This window comes from Ailuropoda melanoleuca, chromosome 1 (assembly GCF_002007445.2).
Source record: "Ailuropoda melanoleuca isolate Jingjing chromosome 1, ASM200744v2, whole genome shotgun sequence".
Taxonomy (NCBI): domain Eukaryota; kingdom Metazoa; phylum Chordata; class Mammalia; order Carnivora; family Ursidae; genus Ailuropoda; species Ailuropoda melanoleuca.
Window position 1 is genome coordinate 36533799 of NC_048218.1, and position 15870 is coordinate 36549668.

Genomic DNA, 15870 nt, shown 5'->3' on the forward strand with positions numbered 1-15870 from the left:
GGGGCTCAATCCCAGAAAGCTGGGATCACGCCCTGAGCCGAAGGCAGATGCTTTAGGACTGAGCCACCCAGGCGCCCCTATTCTTTTCTCTTTAACCCATTTTTTGAAGAGAGAAATTCATTGTTAATAAGAATGAAATGCCTCTATTTTTTATCTAGGTGAAAGGATATTGGGGAAAGAGAATCATCTGATCTAAGAATATTCTATATATTGAAGCTTTATATATACATACATGAAGACACAAACACACACACACACACACACACACACACACAGAGACATNTTTATATATTGCAGCTTTATATATACATACATAAACACACACACACACACACACACACACACGCTGCTCTCCCTAAATACTTGCTTTTGCATGCTCATTCATTTGATGAGAATACTGAGCCTAAGAGAAAGAGAAACCATTTTGAATGTATGCATACTAATTTTCTAACGAAATTTTGAAACACACTTAGTTATCTGAGTAGTTCTTGTTGAATTATTAAATTATAAGTCACATTGTTTTCAGCATAAAATTCAGTCAGACAGATATGAACTACATACTGAGCACAAAGTGTAATTCATATCAGATGATTTTAAAATATGGATGAATAATACCATTAATAAAATTAAGGTATAACTCATTACTTGAAAACACCTTAAAAATCTACCAAGATTTTTTAATAGAAGAAAGCATACATAGGGTATAATATACCATTGATTTAGTGATTCCTGATCACTGAAATCAGAAATTAATTATGATTGGGGGCTCCTGGGTGGCTCAGTGGTTAAGCGTCTGCCTTTGGTTCAGGGCGTGATCCTGGAGTTCTAGGATCGAGCCCCATGTCAGGCTCTTCCGCTAGGAGCCTGCTTGTTCCTCTCCCACTCCTCCTGCTTGTGTTCCCTCTCTCACTGGCTGTCTCTCTCTCTGTCAAATGAATAAATAAAATCTTAAAAAATTAATTATGACTGAACACGCTTAGGAATTGAATTTATGATTGAAAGTAATAAGTGTTACTCCTAAGAAATTTTCAAAACTCACTTGGACATAGTCTCCTGCAATGTGGGAAAGGCATTTAAACACCCCTGACAAGAGACCAGGTAGCCATTACTTGAACAACTTCTTTGACAGAACTCAGTATTTCAGGAATTTGCTGAATACAGTGGTGAAGAGCTCAGTAGATTAAAAAAAAAAAAAAAAGCACAAATCAGCCTCTCACTAGCTTCTAACATTCAAAGAGTTTTGAGAAATATGATCCCCCATTCACGTGCCAGTAACCCCTTCCTCTACCCTGCGTCTTCTCTTTTCCGGTAAAAACATCCCCAGATTTAAATACACATATATAATATATACTTATATATACATATATAATATATAAATACATATATACACTTATATATATATATACATTACATATATATAATGATGTACAGAGTTGGGNGGCTCTTCCGCTAGGAGCCTGCTTGTTCCTCTCCCACTCCTCCTGCTTGTGTTCCCTCTCTCACTGGCTGTCTCTCTCTCTGTCAAATGAATAAATAAAATCTTAAAAAATTAATTATGACTGAACACGCTTAGGAATTGAATTTATGATTGAAAGTAATAAGTGTTACTCCTAAGAAATTTTCAAAACTCACTTGGACATAGTCTCCTGCAATGTGGGAAAGGCATTTAAACACCCCTGACAAGAGACCAGGTAGCCATTACTTGAACAACTTCTTTGACAGAACTCAGTATTTCAGGAACTTGATGAATACAGTGGTGAAGAGCTCAGTAGATTAAAAAAAAAAAAAAAAGCACAAATCAGCCTCTCACTAGCTTCTAACATTCAAAGAGTTTTGAGAAATATGATCCCCCATTCACGTGCCAAAATACATATATACACTTATATATATATATACATTACATATATATAATGATGTACAGAGTTGGGACTACTTTTATTCTTTCTCAAAATGTATTATACAGATTGTCAGAGAGATGAAATCAGTGTATACTGATAATACATGGGTGGGGTGTGTGTGTGTGTGCGTGTGTGTGTGTGTGGTAGCAGCTTTTTCTTTCTCAAATAGTTATCTTAGTGAAAATTTATTTGGAATTCTCAAGTGAGAGTTGGCATTTTAGAGGATTTGTCATTGTCTAAAGAAAATGTAGAATTCTTTCAATTGAATTAAAGTTACATTAGTTTAAGAAGATATATAGAATTTTATTTCCAACTGATGTCAGAATTGAAATGAATATTGCATATTCTATTTGGGAAATATGTACTCATATATGTATATAATTAATGCACATTTATAATTAATATAAACCATCCTGAATATTTATTTATTCTAGAAACTTACTTTAGTAGAAAATTAACAATAACTCACCTCCCATTTTCTAAAACTAGAGTCATGCTCATAGCTTAGAGGATGGCATAGTCAATAGAAAGTAATTATAATGTTACTTTCATAGATATTTCTTCTTTTCTGAATCTAAAGCAGTGTTGAGGACATATTCATAAAGAATATTCATGATTATTTTCCATAAGTTGGTACTTTGATAGAATTTTTTTATCAAAATATACCAAAGTTATGACTATTTTAGAGAAAGCCTGTGATCTACTGATTTCCAACATTCCTGGATAGCTACATTAATTTTTATACAGAAACATCAGTGCATATAGATACAGTGGTACAAATAATCCTACAATAGCAAGGCAGAAACTAACCGCTCATTGATCTCTCTCCTTCCTGTGCATACAGCTAGACTACATTTGCCAGCCTCCCTTGAAGTATGGCTGTGGGCCTGAACAGGAAATGGGAACTGAAGTAGAATATGTACTTCTAGGCCTCTGCCATTAAAATTTCTTACATATACCTCCCCAGGCTCACTTTCTCTCAGAAGACTTTCACAGGCAAAAGTTGAAGATGGTAGCCTATGTCTGTAGTTCTACAGTGTACATTGCCCTCCACCAATGACCTTGAGCAGCCCTTTACTGTTATGTGTTAAAGAAACTTCCTATTACTTTAAGCAACCCTACATCTAAAAGGAAATCCACATTGTAAAGTCAGTGGGTATAATGATATCTAGATGGTTAGCTAGAGAAATAAAAGAACATTTAAGTATACTTGCTTTGGCTTTACAAAGTTCTTTTTGTCATATGACATTGTCAAAGTAAAAGTAAGATAACTATCTCTAAGAGAAGGAGTAAATTTTCAGTGCCTGAATCCATAGATATAGAAGGTTTACACGCATAGGCCACTATAAAGTATAGGATGGTATCTCTACTGTCTTGGATTTTTAAAATTCAGTTACATAATTCGAATTATATTAAAACATAGAAAGAGATTTTGAATGGAGTCTTAGAAGACTGAATTTTGTTTTGTTTGAATTGTGAAAATATTTATTATATTTTATTTTTTATTTTTATCGTGATGATATTTTAGTATAATGCTAAAATACTAAAAGAAAAAAATAATCTAATGATTCAGAACCTAAAAAATCAAAAGCAGCAAACTCTTTTTTTTTTTTATGGGGAGAAGGAGCAAAAGGAGAAGGAGAGAGAGAGAGAGAATCTCAAACAGGCTCCAGGCCCACCAGATGTGAAACCCTAAGATCATTCATTACCTGAGCCAAAATCAAGAGTCAGATGCATAACCAACTGAGCCATCCAGGCACCCCAAAAGCAGCAAACTTCTTTTAACTTAAATTTTACAAAATGACAATGTATCAGGTCCAAGGAATCTATTAGAACATAAAATTTTCAAAGTCATTATCATGTTAAAATGGTGGTTTTTTTTTTTTTGAGCATACTCTCCTTACTTATTTTACTTTATGACATGATTTACCAGGTGCCTCTGCATTTTATTCATTTGTACTTCCACTTGTTTATTCATTCACTTTTCCAATAGAAAGAATGGGAATTATAGTTAGAGCGCTATGTAATTTGCTAAAGGCAGTAGGAAACACTCTCATCCATGGCTGGATGTTCCAAGAGATGACCATATGGTAAGATAAATAGTATGTATCAGCATATGAATGCTGGACCATGCATTGTTCAATCTTCATCTCATTGGCTGAACAAATGGTTATTGAACTTCATGCATATTCCTGCCCTGGAAGACTAAAGGAAGACATGAATATAGTTGGAAGTGGACAGCATAGAGGAATCTATCAAGAAAGCACTATGTTAGTTAGTTTGAGTGATAAGTATGACCTCGAGACATGCAGAGGAAATAACATACTTTTAAGTAAAGAAGCATGGATTACTTGCCTTGTTTGAACACATGCTCGTGTGCCTTTAAATCATTAGGCATTTTGAGGAAGAATAGGGAAATAGAATAGAAAAGTAAACATTTCAGATATTTAGGGACTTATGTTACATGATGAACAGTTTAAATGTTATGTTATAGAAGAGATAATAGGGAAGGGCTATCGGCATATTATATAAGTGGCTCTAGTCAGGACTTTAGGAATTTAATAGAGTGCAAGCATGGAGTTTCCATCAGGACAGATCATGATGAGGATAAACTTAGGAAGAGGAGCAAGCACAGCAAAGACAAGAGGATTGGGAAGTAGAAATATCATGGAATTTATATTTATTCCTCAAACATATTCATAAATTTTCCATGACCAAGTGTATGCAGTATTAGTGTATTTTAGGGATCATAACATTTTGTTTTTTCAAATGTTTCATAGCAATAGATGACAGATACAGGAATGAGAGGAATGAATTTTTGGTTTCATACACTTGAAGTAAGAAAATCTGGGGTTTAAAAATTGAAAATCTACCACTGGAAAAAAAAAAACTTCCTTCAAATAGTGTCACAGTTTCCAGATTTATTGCTTGGGTTCTGTTCGCATCTTCTATTCTAAAACTCCATTTACTATGGTTTCAGTAAAAATTCAGTCCAAGCTGAAACTTGGTATAACAAATATCAGCTCTGGAGCAATGGGTGTTTTTACCAATTTTCCAGAAGATTGATTTAGATTGTTTTGTGTTGTATGACTGTAAAAAACAAAACAGAAAAGGATTCACTAGCTTGGTATTTCATTTTCTCTGTGTTAACTCCTTTATTTCAATCCATAGTGCAATTACAAATAACACATACTTATTATAAACAGTATTTGATTATACTATTAACTAGTAAAATATTTGGTGTATTAATCGAATAACACTTTTATAAAAAGAATGAGTGGCTAGGTTTCCTTTTTTACCTCTTTTACCATATGTAGAGGCATATTGTGACATTGTATATGTCAACATACAAATCATAAGGTCTGACAAGAGTTAAGCCTTGGATCTGAAGATTATTAGAGCTTAATATGACTTATTTTTCTTTCCAATTTAGTAGGATTCAAATTTAATTAGTAGAAAAATTATTCTGGTATACCAAAACAAAGTTGACCTCACTAAAGCTTTAATTCCTTGTTCTAATTCTTATCCTTGGGGATAGTAGAGATTGAGCTGAAAAAACAGGGGCTAGCAGATTGCATGAATCACTTTGCCTAGTGAGCATTTCTAGAGAAACCAGTAGGGGTGAAGCAGAGTAGGCAGTTAGCTGGGGTCTACGTGGGCAATGTGCAGAGAGCAGGCCTGTTGCAGAAGCTGGGAAACAGAGCAGAGTGCTGGTCTGGACAACCTTAACACAAGAAAGTCAGAATCAAGGGAAGGAGTCTATTATTAGGAAGCAGGCAACAAAATGAACTTGATATTGAATGAAAGGCCATGGGAAGCATTCTTAAGTACAACTTTCCCATAGGCAGAACTTAGCTTATTGTACTGACGCCTCTAAACTCTCTATAGGAGCCAAGTGGGGACACACCTGGGTGGTAGGGGCTTGAGCTGAAGACAAAGAGAATGAAGGCTGACAAATCTATAGTTCTTGAAATCCGATCACATCAGTGATGTTAAACTTTGCAAAATTCAACTTGCTGGCTGGATAATAAATGTATTTTTTAAAACTTCTAAATGTTTGCAGTGATTGTTTTGACTAAAGTCCATGGTGTAGGATGGTGTGATTTTGGAAACTCATTCTCAACATTGAGAATTTAAGTAGCCAAGAGGACACTTGAAATTACTTCTATCACCCTGATGTAGGTTTTTTCCTTAGTACTTGTCTACAAAATATAGTGAATTATAGCAATAAAATCATTCAGTATACAATATCTGTTTAATATAAAACATTTTCTGTAATGATGTTAATATGTACAATTATAGAATATTATATGCAAAAGGTTGACAGTCCACATATTAAATTTAATGTAATAAGTTATTATTAGTGGGCATCTATATGTACCCTGATATGTGTAAAGCCTCATGGGAAATCTAAAGAGATATAACATAATCGTTATTTGAGGAAGTTTTAGGTAAAACAAGAACCAGGGAAAAAAGGCAAAAACAATTGGATTGTTTTTTGCCGCATTTTAATAGTCTCTTCAAAGTGATTACATAACAAAATATGTTTTTATTATTATTTAAGCACCACAAAGTGTGACATGAAATACTACTTACTGGAAACTAACTTAAAGATATTTGAAAATGTTTCTGGAAAGAAGTGTAGTGATCCTCTATAAATAAATAACACTTAAGGGAGGAAAACTATTAATATAAATATATACAAATTGTTAGGTTCTTAAATGAATAATGTCAGGTAAATCAAATAACATTGATGTTATGAAGTTAATTCGGTTTAAAACTAAATAATATACAACTTATTAATCATGCCAGTAATTTTTGTTAGAAATTAGTATAAAATGTAACTAAGATCCTCCAAGTAATTGCGTTGGGAATTTTTGTTTTATCCAGCATGGATCCCAGATATTCATTGTGTGATTGATGAACCATTTAGAATCAATGGTATATTGGGAAAATAATTTTTATCCAGTATTAAGTATTATTTAATAGATTCTTACTCATTTGTCAATGCTTCTTATTTGCAGCTAAGAATAAATCCTCCAGAGCTCAGCGTTTTGAGTCATTAAACCACCTCACCAGCGGGTGGCAGGCACCTAATAGCTGATGAGGTGTGACCTCGGAGTAGCCCACTTTCCCATTAGCTCATTTTTAATTCTCGGAGATATGTGAGCAATTCCTTTCATTCTTTTATTACATATAGTCATTTCTTCTGTTCAATTATTCCTAGGGTAATGTTTAAAATCTTTTTTTTTTTTAATGAGGTGTCTGAGGTGTTTTTGTTTTTGTTTTTGTTTTAGTTATTTAGATAATGGTGGACATCCTGTGTTTGCAAAGGAAAGTTTGTGTGTGTTTGGTTTTTTTTTTTTTTTTAAAGGTTGAATTCACTTCAACTAACAATACCACAATTCTTTATTTAGGTTCACTATATGTTTGGGACTTACCATGTGGAAAAATTAAATAACAGATTTTCTCTGATTAGCTACTGCTCTCTGTGTTCACTTGAATACCGCAAGGTAACATGACAATAGCTTCAGAGATCGCTCATTCAGTATTTCAAATCATTTTCCAATGAATTATCACTTTGTTAAAAATTTTCTTAGCATGATATTTCTAGCTCTTTTATGCTCAACGGTGTCTAAACGGGACACTTTTTTTCTTCTTTTTTTGGCTTCTCTCCCATGGGGGAGCCTGTGGAGCTATATTCAAGAGGACTTCCTAGTTCAGTTCTTTTTCACTCTGTTCTTATCATATACAGACAGAGTTTGGCTCTCAGTTTCATTTCAATAGCCATTCACTGAATACCTCCTGTGCAGATAGTGATGGTGCAGGGCGTGGAGATGAGGAAGACAAGGATCCTGCTCACAGGAAACCCACTGAGTTATAGTATATCCCTCTTTGGACTTGTAAAGGTTTTCCTTTATTCTTTCATACTGGAAATGTTATAAAATGAACTGCAGATGACATCACAAGTATTTACAAACTTGAAAAGATAAATGCTATAGATGTACGGTTTGTTTAAAATATTCAGTCCAATGAGAATCTCCTTAGGCAGCATTTTGTTTCTTTGTTTTGGCAAGTGAATTATCAAGGAAATTCACACAGTAAATAGTCCCTTTACTAATTGTGCCAGTTTCCTGGTTCTTGGAATTATGTTTCTCAGGTTTTGTTTGTATGTATATTTATATAGTGTGTGTGTGTACGTACACATACATTTCAATTCTCTAAACCATATTCCTTATACTTTCACTCAATTACTATTATCTCCACCTAACATTCAGCAGACCAAAGCACACATTTAAGTGATTTGCTTAGGTTCATATGGTTAATAAATAACAGAGTTTACATTAAAATCCAGGTATTCTGGGGGTACCTGGGTGGTGCATTTGTTTCTTAGTTTTGGCTTAGGTCGTGATCTCCGGGCTGTGATATGAAGCCCCATGTGGGGCTAGGCACTCAGTGGGAGTCTGCTTGAGATTCTCTTCCTCTCCCTCAGCCCACACCCCTGCACTCTCTCCCCCTTCTCCCAGTCTCTCTCTCTCTCTCTTAAATACATAAATAAATAAATAAGTCTTCCACAAAAAAATGCAGTATTCTGCTTTTCAGAACCTAGTTTTTAGTCACAGTAGTTGTAATCATATAATAACTCAAAATATTATATGATTTGGTAAGCTAAATTGAGACATTTCAGACACTAAATTATTTAGGTTCTCATCAGGATTCTAAACTCAAAATATTTTAACATATCATTGTAGATTTATTTTAAGGGACATTACAAACTACAAGAAATCATTTAGTTTTCATCATAATCGGAAGATGAAAATAAATCAGAAATTATTATCCACAGGAAATCTGACTTTATACAATTGCCTACATTTTTTTTGATTCTCAAGTCATTGTCTTTAGCTTTACTCCAAGCAAATTGGTCTAAATATGAAAGTTTTGTATTTGTATATATTGATTCATTTGATTTTAGTGATGTTATACAGTTTTCACAAAATAGTCCGACCAAAAGAGAGTTAAATTCCTTTCGCTAAGATTTACTGAAAATTGTAAGCTCTGTCTGTCAGTGGGAACTGTGTTAGAAGAAATGAAATTGAACACAGGGGGTAAGTAACAGGATTTACCCATATAGAATCATGGCAGAAACCTTGGGTTTCCCCTTTTGGTGACCTCTCTTTTAAAGAAACAAGAAATGCATGATAAATGTTTTTCTTAAATAAATCACAGCTTTAAAAAGTGGTTGATATAGCCTGAGGTTCTATTAGGGAAATAACGAATCTGTGTCCCACTGTTTTCATCTAGCAACTGAAAAGACATATATGTATTAGTGCATGTAGGAGATAGAATATGAAATAGACATTTCAGAAAAATGTCTCCTGTATCTTAATGGAGTCACAAATATAATCATAATCAGACTTGCATACATTTTATATTCAATCAAATTAGTTTCAAAAACATTTGTGTGAGTCTCCTTATAGAATTAGAGTTAATAAAGAATGGTAGCAGAGGGACTACAATCATTAAGATGCATGCTATTTGAGTATCTGGGAGGATGATTTTTTAAAATATATTTAAAATCACAAAAATTTAGAATTTTCCCAAATAGTGCATATTGTATTATTGCCTGCTCCTTTCACAAAGCATATAGGGAAGGTACAGCAATTAAAGAATATTTGATACTTGGGATATTCCTCTAGCTCTGTGGCAAATGTATATAATGAATTCTAAGCTTTGATATCATGACTACTTCCCTATTTCTTCAAATCTACATACAGTTTTTTTTAAATGAGTTTTGTTTCGATTTTTAGAGGGGGTAGGGAGAGAGAATCTCAAGCAGACACCTGGCTGAGCACAGAGCCTGACATGGGGTTCGATTTCACAGCCCCGAGATCGTGACCTGAGAAGAAAGCAAGAATCAGACTCTTAACCACCTGAGCCACCCAGGCACCGCTTAACTGAGGTTTGATTGTAGATTCACACTCAGTTGTGAGAGAGAATATAGAGAGATCCCATGGACCCTCGACCCAAATAACATCTTGCAAAGATATCACGACTAGGAAACTGACAGTGATGTAGTCCACGAATCTCATTTGGGTTTCACGAATTTTACATGTGCTCCTCTGTGTGTGTGTGTGCGTGTGGGTGTGTATTTTATGTCTATTTGATTTTAATTCATGTGTAGTTTTATGTATCCATCACCACAGACAAAATACAAAACAGTTGCATCACCACAAGAATCTCTTGTGCTGTCCTTTTATAGCCACATCCATGTCCCTCCCACTCCCTCCTACCCCTTACTATCCTTAATACTTGGTGAACACTAATCTCTTTTCCATCTTTATCATTTTATTATTTCAAGACACTATATAAATGGATTTTATCTGTATTTATAGAGTTTTTGAGTGTATCACTTTGTATGTTTTCTTAGCAGTTGCCCTGGGTATTGAATATACACATGTGACTTACCACAGTCTACTAGTAGCAGTGGTTTACCACTCTGAGTAAAGTGTGGAAACCTTACTTATTTTCGGTCCCTTTGCCCTGCCCACTTTGTACTTGTCTTGAGTATTCCTTCTATACTTGTTCAACATTGCATCAGTTGATGTTGTAATTTTTGTTTCAACCATCGTATATTGGAGGCAACAAAGGGGAGGGATACTCTGTATTGGATTTACCCATGTTTTTGTTCTTCCAGTTGTCCTTTATTCCTTCCTGATGCTCCAAGATTCCTTTTTCTCTGTTTAAAGAACTTTATTTAACTTTTCAAGGCAGATCTGCTAGAGAAACATGTTCTTAGTTTCACTTCTTAGAATACTAACATAATATAATAAAAAAATATTTAAAAAAATGACCAACAACTAAATGAAAAAATCCTCAACTGCAATAGCAATCAGGGAAATGAAAATCAAACAGGAATGAGCTATCGTTTCCAACCATCAGTTTGGCAAAAATTGAAGAGACTGATAATAGCAAGTGTTAATGAGGAAGTGGGGGAAATGGTATTTTACTACACTGTGGATGGTTCATCTGTTTTGGAGAGCAACATGACAGTATAATTAAAATGTTAAATACACATACCCTATGATCCAAAAATGCATCTCTAGCTATCTAATATAGAGAAATACTCTCACATAAGCTCAATGAGATATTGGTACAGTACAAAAATTGGAAACCATTAATGTCCATTAAAAGCAGTATGGTTAAATATGCTGTTATAATTCTATACTGTGGGTCAGTATAGCAATTAAAAAAAAGTTGTATCAATATATGCCAACATTATGACAAAAGCATATTAATGAAAATATATGCCATGCTACATAATATATGTTAACTAAAAAATCCAAAAAAAAAAAGAATATATTTATTCCCTCTTGATTCCTGAAGGTTAGTTTGCCTGGATAAGAATTCACTGTTGATAGTTCTTTTCTTACAGCACTTGAATAATGTGCCATTCCCTCTGGCCTCTATAATTTCAAATGAGAAATCTGTCATTTAAATTGGTATTCTCTTATAGGTTATATGTCTTTCTCTCTGGCTGCTTTCAAGATTTTTTTTCTTTGTCTTCCAGTTTAATTTTGATGTATTTTGATATGGACTTTCTTGTGTTTATCATATTTGAGATTGGTTTGTCTTACTGACTCTGTACATTTATTACTTTAGGCAAATTTGAAGTTTGCACTATTATTTCTTCAAATACTCTTTCAGTCCCAGTCTCTTTCACCTATTTGGTACTTGTGTGGTACCAATATTGGATATTTGGTTATTGCCTTACAGGTCCAAGCCTCTTTTTTTTTCCCAATCTATTTTCTTTCTCTTATTCAAATTGAGTGAATTATATTGCTTTATCTTTAAGTTTATTGATTCCATCCTCTATTTCATCTCTAGTGAATTATCAAGTCAATCTAGTGAGTTTTAATTTTTGTTACTGTATTTTTGACTTCCATAATTTTCATCTGATTCCTTTTTTTAGAACTTCTTTACTGAGATTTTCTATTTTTTGTTTCAAGATAATTAGTAATTGATTGTTGAAGTATTTTTATGATGGCTTTTTAAAATTGTCAGATCATTACGTTTGTTTCAACTCAGTGTTGGTGTGTATTGATTATTTTTGCTCATTCAAATTATGATTTTCCTGGCATTTGGTGTGACCAGTGGTATTTTTTATCACATCCTGGTCATTTTTGCTATTATGTTAGGAGACTCTGGATTCTATTTTAATCTTCTAGGAAGGAGTACTTCTGTTTAGGTTTAGCATACAGGTGCTGACTTACATTTTCAGGTCATATGTTGACTAACAATTTACTTTTAAAGCCAAAGGGTGCTATTTAGTCAGCTTGAGGTGTCTAGTTCTACTGGGGGTTGAACTAGTCTCCACTGGTGCCGCTTAAGGAGGCAGAGGAGCTTCCTCAGGTCAGGCTGCCTGAATTCTCTAGTAGGGGTAAGCGGTTCTGTAGCTCATGGGAGATCACTTTAGGGACAGGGTTCTTGTCAGAGATGGATCATGCCTCGGCCCCTGCTGCCCAAGTGATCACTGTCTCTAGGCATTGAAGGGGAGTCTCCAGCCCAGTGGAGAAAGAGATTGATTGCCATGGCTACTTGTAGTCAGTGATGCTCCCACTTGATTCCCCTTGCAGGTGGCCCAGTGTCTCCCAGAGATACTGGCAGGATTCCTATTTGGTATGTGATTAAAAAAAATGAGTCTACCTAGGCCACTAGCTGTTGCTATGTTGTGGTTGGGAGAAGTCAGGCCTCAACTGCCTTTTATTATTGTCTGGGGAACCACCGTGTTGTTCCTCAGGTCCTAGTGTCCCTAAACCAGTCTTCTTTCCTCTGTCTTTCAGAGTACTCCTTTCTTTGCCTTTTGCTTAACTCTGAGCTTTATAGCTGTACTTAGTAGGAAATATAATGATATTTAAACTTTTTAATATTTTTCCAAAAATGAATACAAGAAGAGCATGCTAAGAGACCTTCTGTGAAAAAAGAAAAACCCTGTGATAGAAAAGGTGGTATGAACCAAAGGATATATTGAAAGTATTTAACAGCTGGTGCACTAGAGGTTCCAATCAATCAGAGCAAATTTAAACATTCAGTACCTTACAGGTGTTTTTCAGCTGAAAGCTCAGGTTTACAGGAAATTCAACAGGTTTCTCTACTGTAGAGAATATGCTTTTAATATGCTAATGTTCATTGTTGGTGTCTTGGAAGGAATACAGCAATCATAGTTTTCCCAAATTTATCTGTGCATAACAGTGAAACCTTCTGTTTATTTTGTTTTTGGTACTAGCATTCCATGAAAGCCTGTGGAGGAAAGTCATTTTTATCACCACCAATATCTACCTCATCTGAAGTATTGTACTAGATGCAATCATTTAATTAAAAAGTTGTTTCTGAGAACATTAAGGAACACCTAATTCTACTTTGATTTTTAAAAAAAATCTGATAAAATATTTCCATATATTTAAACCTTCCTTTAAACTATATCAGGAAATAATATTTAGATGTATAGCCCAAGACAATGTTTATTGTGTTGTGCTAAAAATATTTAACAGTACTTTTTCTAATGTTGTTATTTGCATTTTCAATATTTTCTCTTTCCAGCTTTAAGGGACAACAGGATTGAGCTGGTTCGAGCTTCCTGGCATGAATTAAGTATCAGTGTCAGTGATGTGTCTCTCTCTGATGAAGGGCAGTACACCTGTTCCTTATTTACAATGCCTGTCAAAACTTCCAAGGCCTATCTCACTGTTCTGGGTAAGTGCAAGGGACTAACACTATGAGATCACAAGCTAAAGCAACATGATTCAACAACAAATATATGTTCTGAGGATCATATTAATAGATATAGTTTAATCCCTTCTCTGCTACATTATAACAAAAGGCATTTAAAAACCCACTTAGTCACTTTCCAATTTTAGAAATAGACTAAGGGAGGTGTAAGGATTTGTTTGACTTCTCAAGGGCATGCAGCCATTTGTTTCTTAGCCAGCAACAGACACCAAGTTTCTTGATTTTCAACCAAATTCCTTTGTGTCATCTATATATTGTATATACAGTGAACCTTTCATAAAGTAATAGAATAATGAGCAGAGTGAATTCAATGTGCCTATGGGGTGGTCCTCCATTTTATTATTTAAGCCATCTGATGGGAGCCTTCTCCAATATCTTACATCTTCCAAATATGACTTCTTTGTGTGCGGTAGTGCATTTAAATGACCCTGATGTTTCTGTGTCTTATCTTTTAATTTTGTAGATTTTCTAAATTCGTAAATGAAGTACATAATGTCACTCTCCATGCAACTTGTAGCTTCGTTGTGGTTTTATTTTCTAAATATTGGGCCTTTCCCTCAAAGGTTAAAGTGATATAAAAAAACATTACATTCTCAGAGATTCCAAGATCAAGTTGCAGCTAAGAACTCTGATTCTGCAGACGTCAGTGGCCCAATCAGCTGAAATTGCTGCAGTTCATTGAAACACACCTGTATACTGAACAAGTTAGAGGAGTTTAAAAGATTGATATATATATATTTTTTTGCCCCTAGCTTGCCTTCCTTTTTTGATAGATAAAGGCATAACATTGCATATAAAAGAACTAATTCATGCTGTTCTGTTCGGTAGGAATATTAAAGTTAATCCAGCTAGTGAATTGGTTTTGTACATACAATATGAAATATGTTTCTTTGCAAGTCCCACTGGGACTGTTTTATAAAAATCTTCACAAGTTTGCCACTATAGACAAAATATATCTACTAAAAGGAGTATTTCAAGATAACAACTGCCTAAGGTTAAAGTATTGTTCTGTAGAGAGACACCTTGAGACCCCAAGAACAGACAACTGGCTGATTTCAGTTTATCAAATGACAGTGTGGCATAGATTAAAAAAAAATATGAATGTGAAAGGAAAAAAATATCCAACTAATTGGAGCATGTTGNCTAAAAGGAGTATTTCAAGATAACAACTGCCTAAGGTTAAAGTATTGTTCTGTAGAGAGACACCTTGAGACCACAAGAACAGACAACTGGCTGATTTCAGTTTATCAAATAACAGTGTGGCATAGATTAAAAAAAATATGAATGTGAAAGGAAAAAAATATCCAACTAATTGGAGCATGTTTACATATCTTTATCATTATTGTTACTGTTGTTTTTTCCCTTATTGGTGATTTCCAACATTCTTACATTTTTTCCCTTTCAAATTGAATAAAATACTACAATAATCTTCAGTTTGCCTTTATTATTGAATAATTTTAGAAGAAAATTTAATAAACCTCTACTGTGACAACAGAATATTATTGCCCAAGAAATGTGTAATGTTCTGTTATTTAAATCACCCATGTACTGTCCCTGCATATTAGGTATCTGCTTAGTTATTAGATGATTTGGACTAGAAAAGGTACTAGTGGTTAGCATTAAACATTAAACATAATATGCATCATGCTTCCCAAAACTACTATTGCATTTCTAATACAAATGACATCAAGATATCCTTTAGAAGAATCTGAGAAGTTAATATGGTTGCAATTATTGGCAAATCTCTTATTCCAAAATGCATTTCTTGAACAAAGTACATAGAGGATAATAATATCTTTTTAAACCTTAAGAATTATGAAATCAGGAATGCAAAGTGCTATTTTAATAAATCACAATTTGCTAAAAAATAAAGAAATGTGCTTTGTGGATTTTTTCCCCATTGCAAACAATCTACCTTCTTAAATCCTATACTGATAAATCTTAAGATATATTGAATGGCTGTTTCTAAGATTTACAAAGAGTATTTTTGCGGGTAAAGCTTTAAAAGCTACTCTGAACTTAATGCATTTTATTTTTTTTATTATATTATGTTAGTCACCATACTGTACATCCCTGGTTTCTGATGTAAAGTTCGATGATTCCTTATTTGCGTATAACACCCAGTGCACCATGCAATACGTGCCCTCCTTACTACCCATCACCAGCCTATCCCATTCCCCCACCC

The 15870-nt window shown here is 34.1% G+C and overlaps 1 protein-coding gene across 1 annotated transcript in view; it reads left to right on the top strand.

Annotated features, from left to right (window-relative positions):
* The window catches only part of CADM2 (cell adhesion molecule 2), a 309124-nt gene that overhangs the window by 135529 nt on the left and 157725 nt on the right, over positions 1-15870 (top strand). The window contains exon 3 of the mRNA XM_034656944.1: positions 13497-13649. Coding sequence (XP_034512835.1) covers positions 13497-13649 — 153 coding nt within the window. The remainder of the gene's footprint in view (positions 1-13496; positions 13650-15870) is intronic.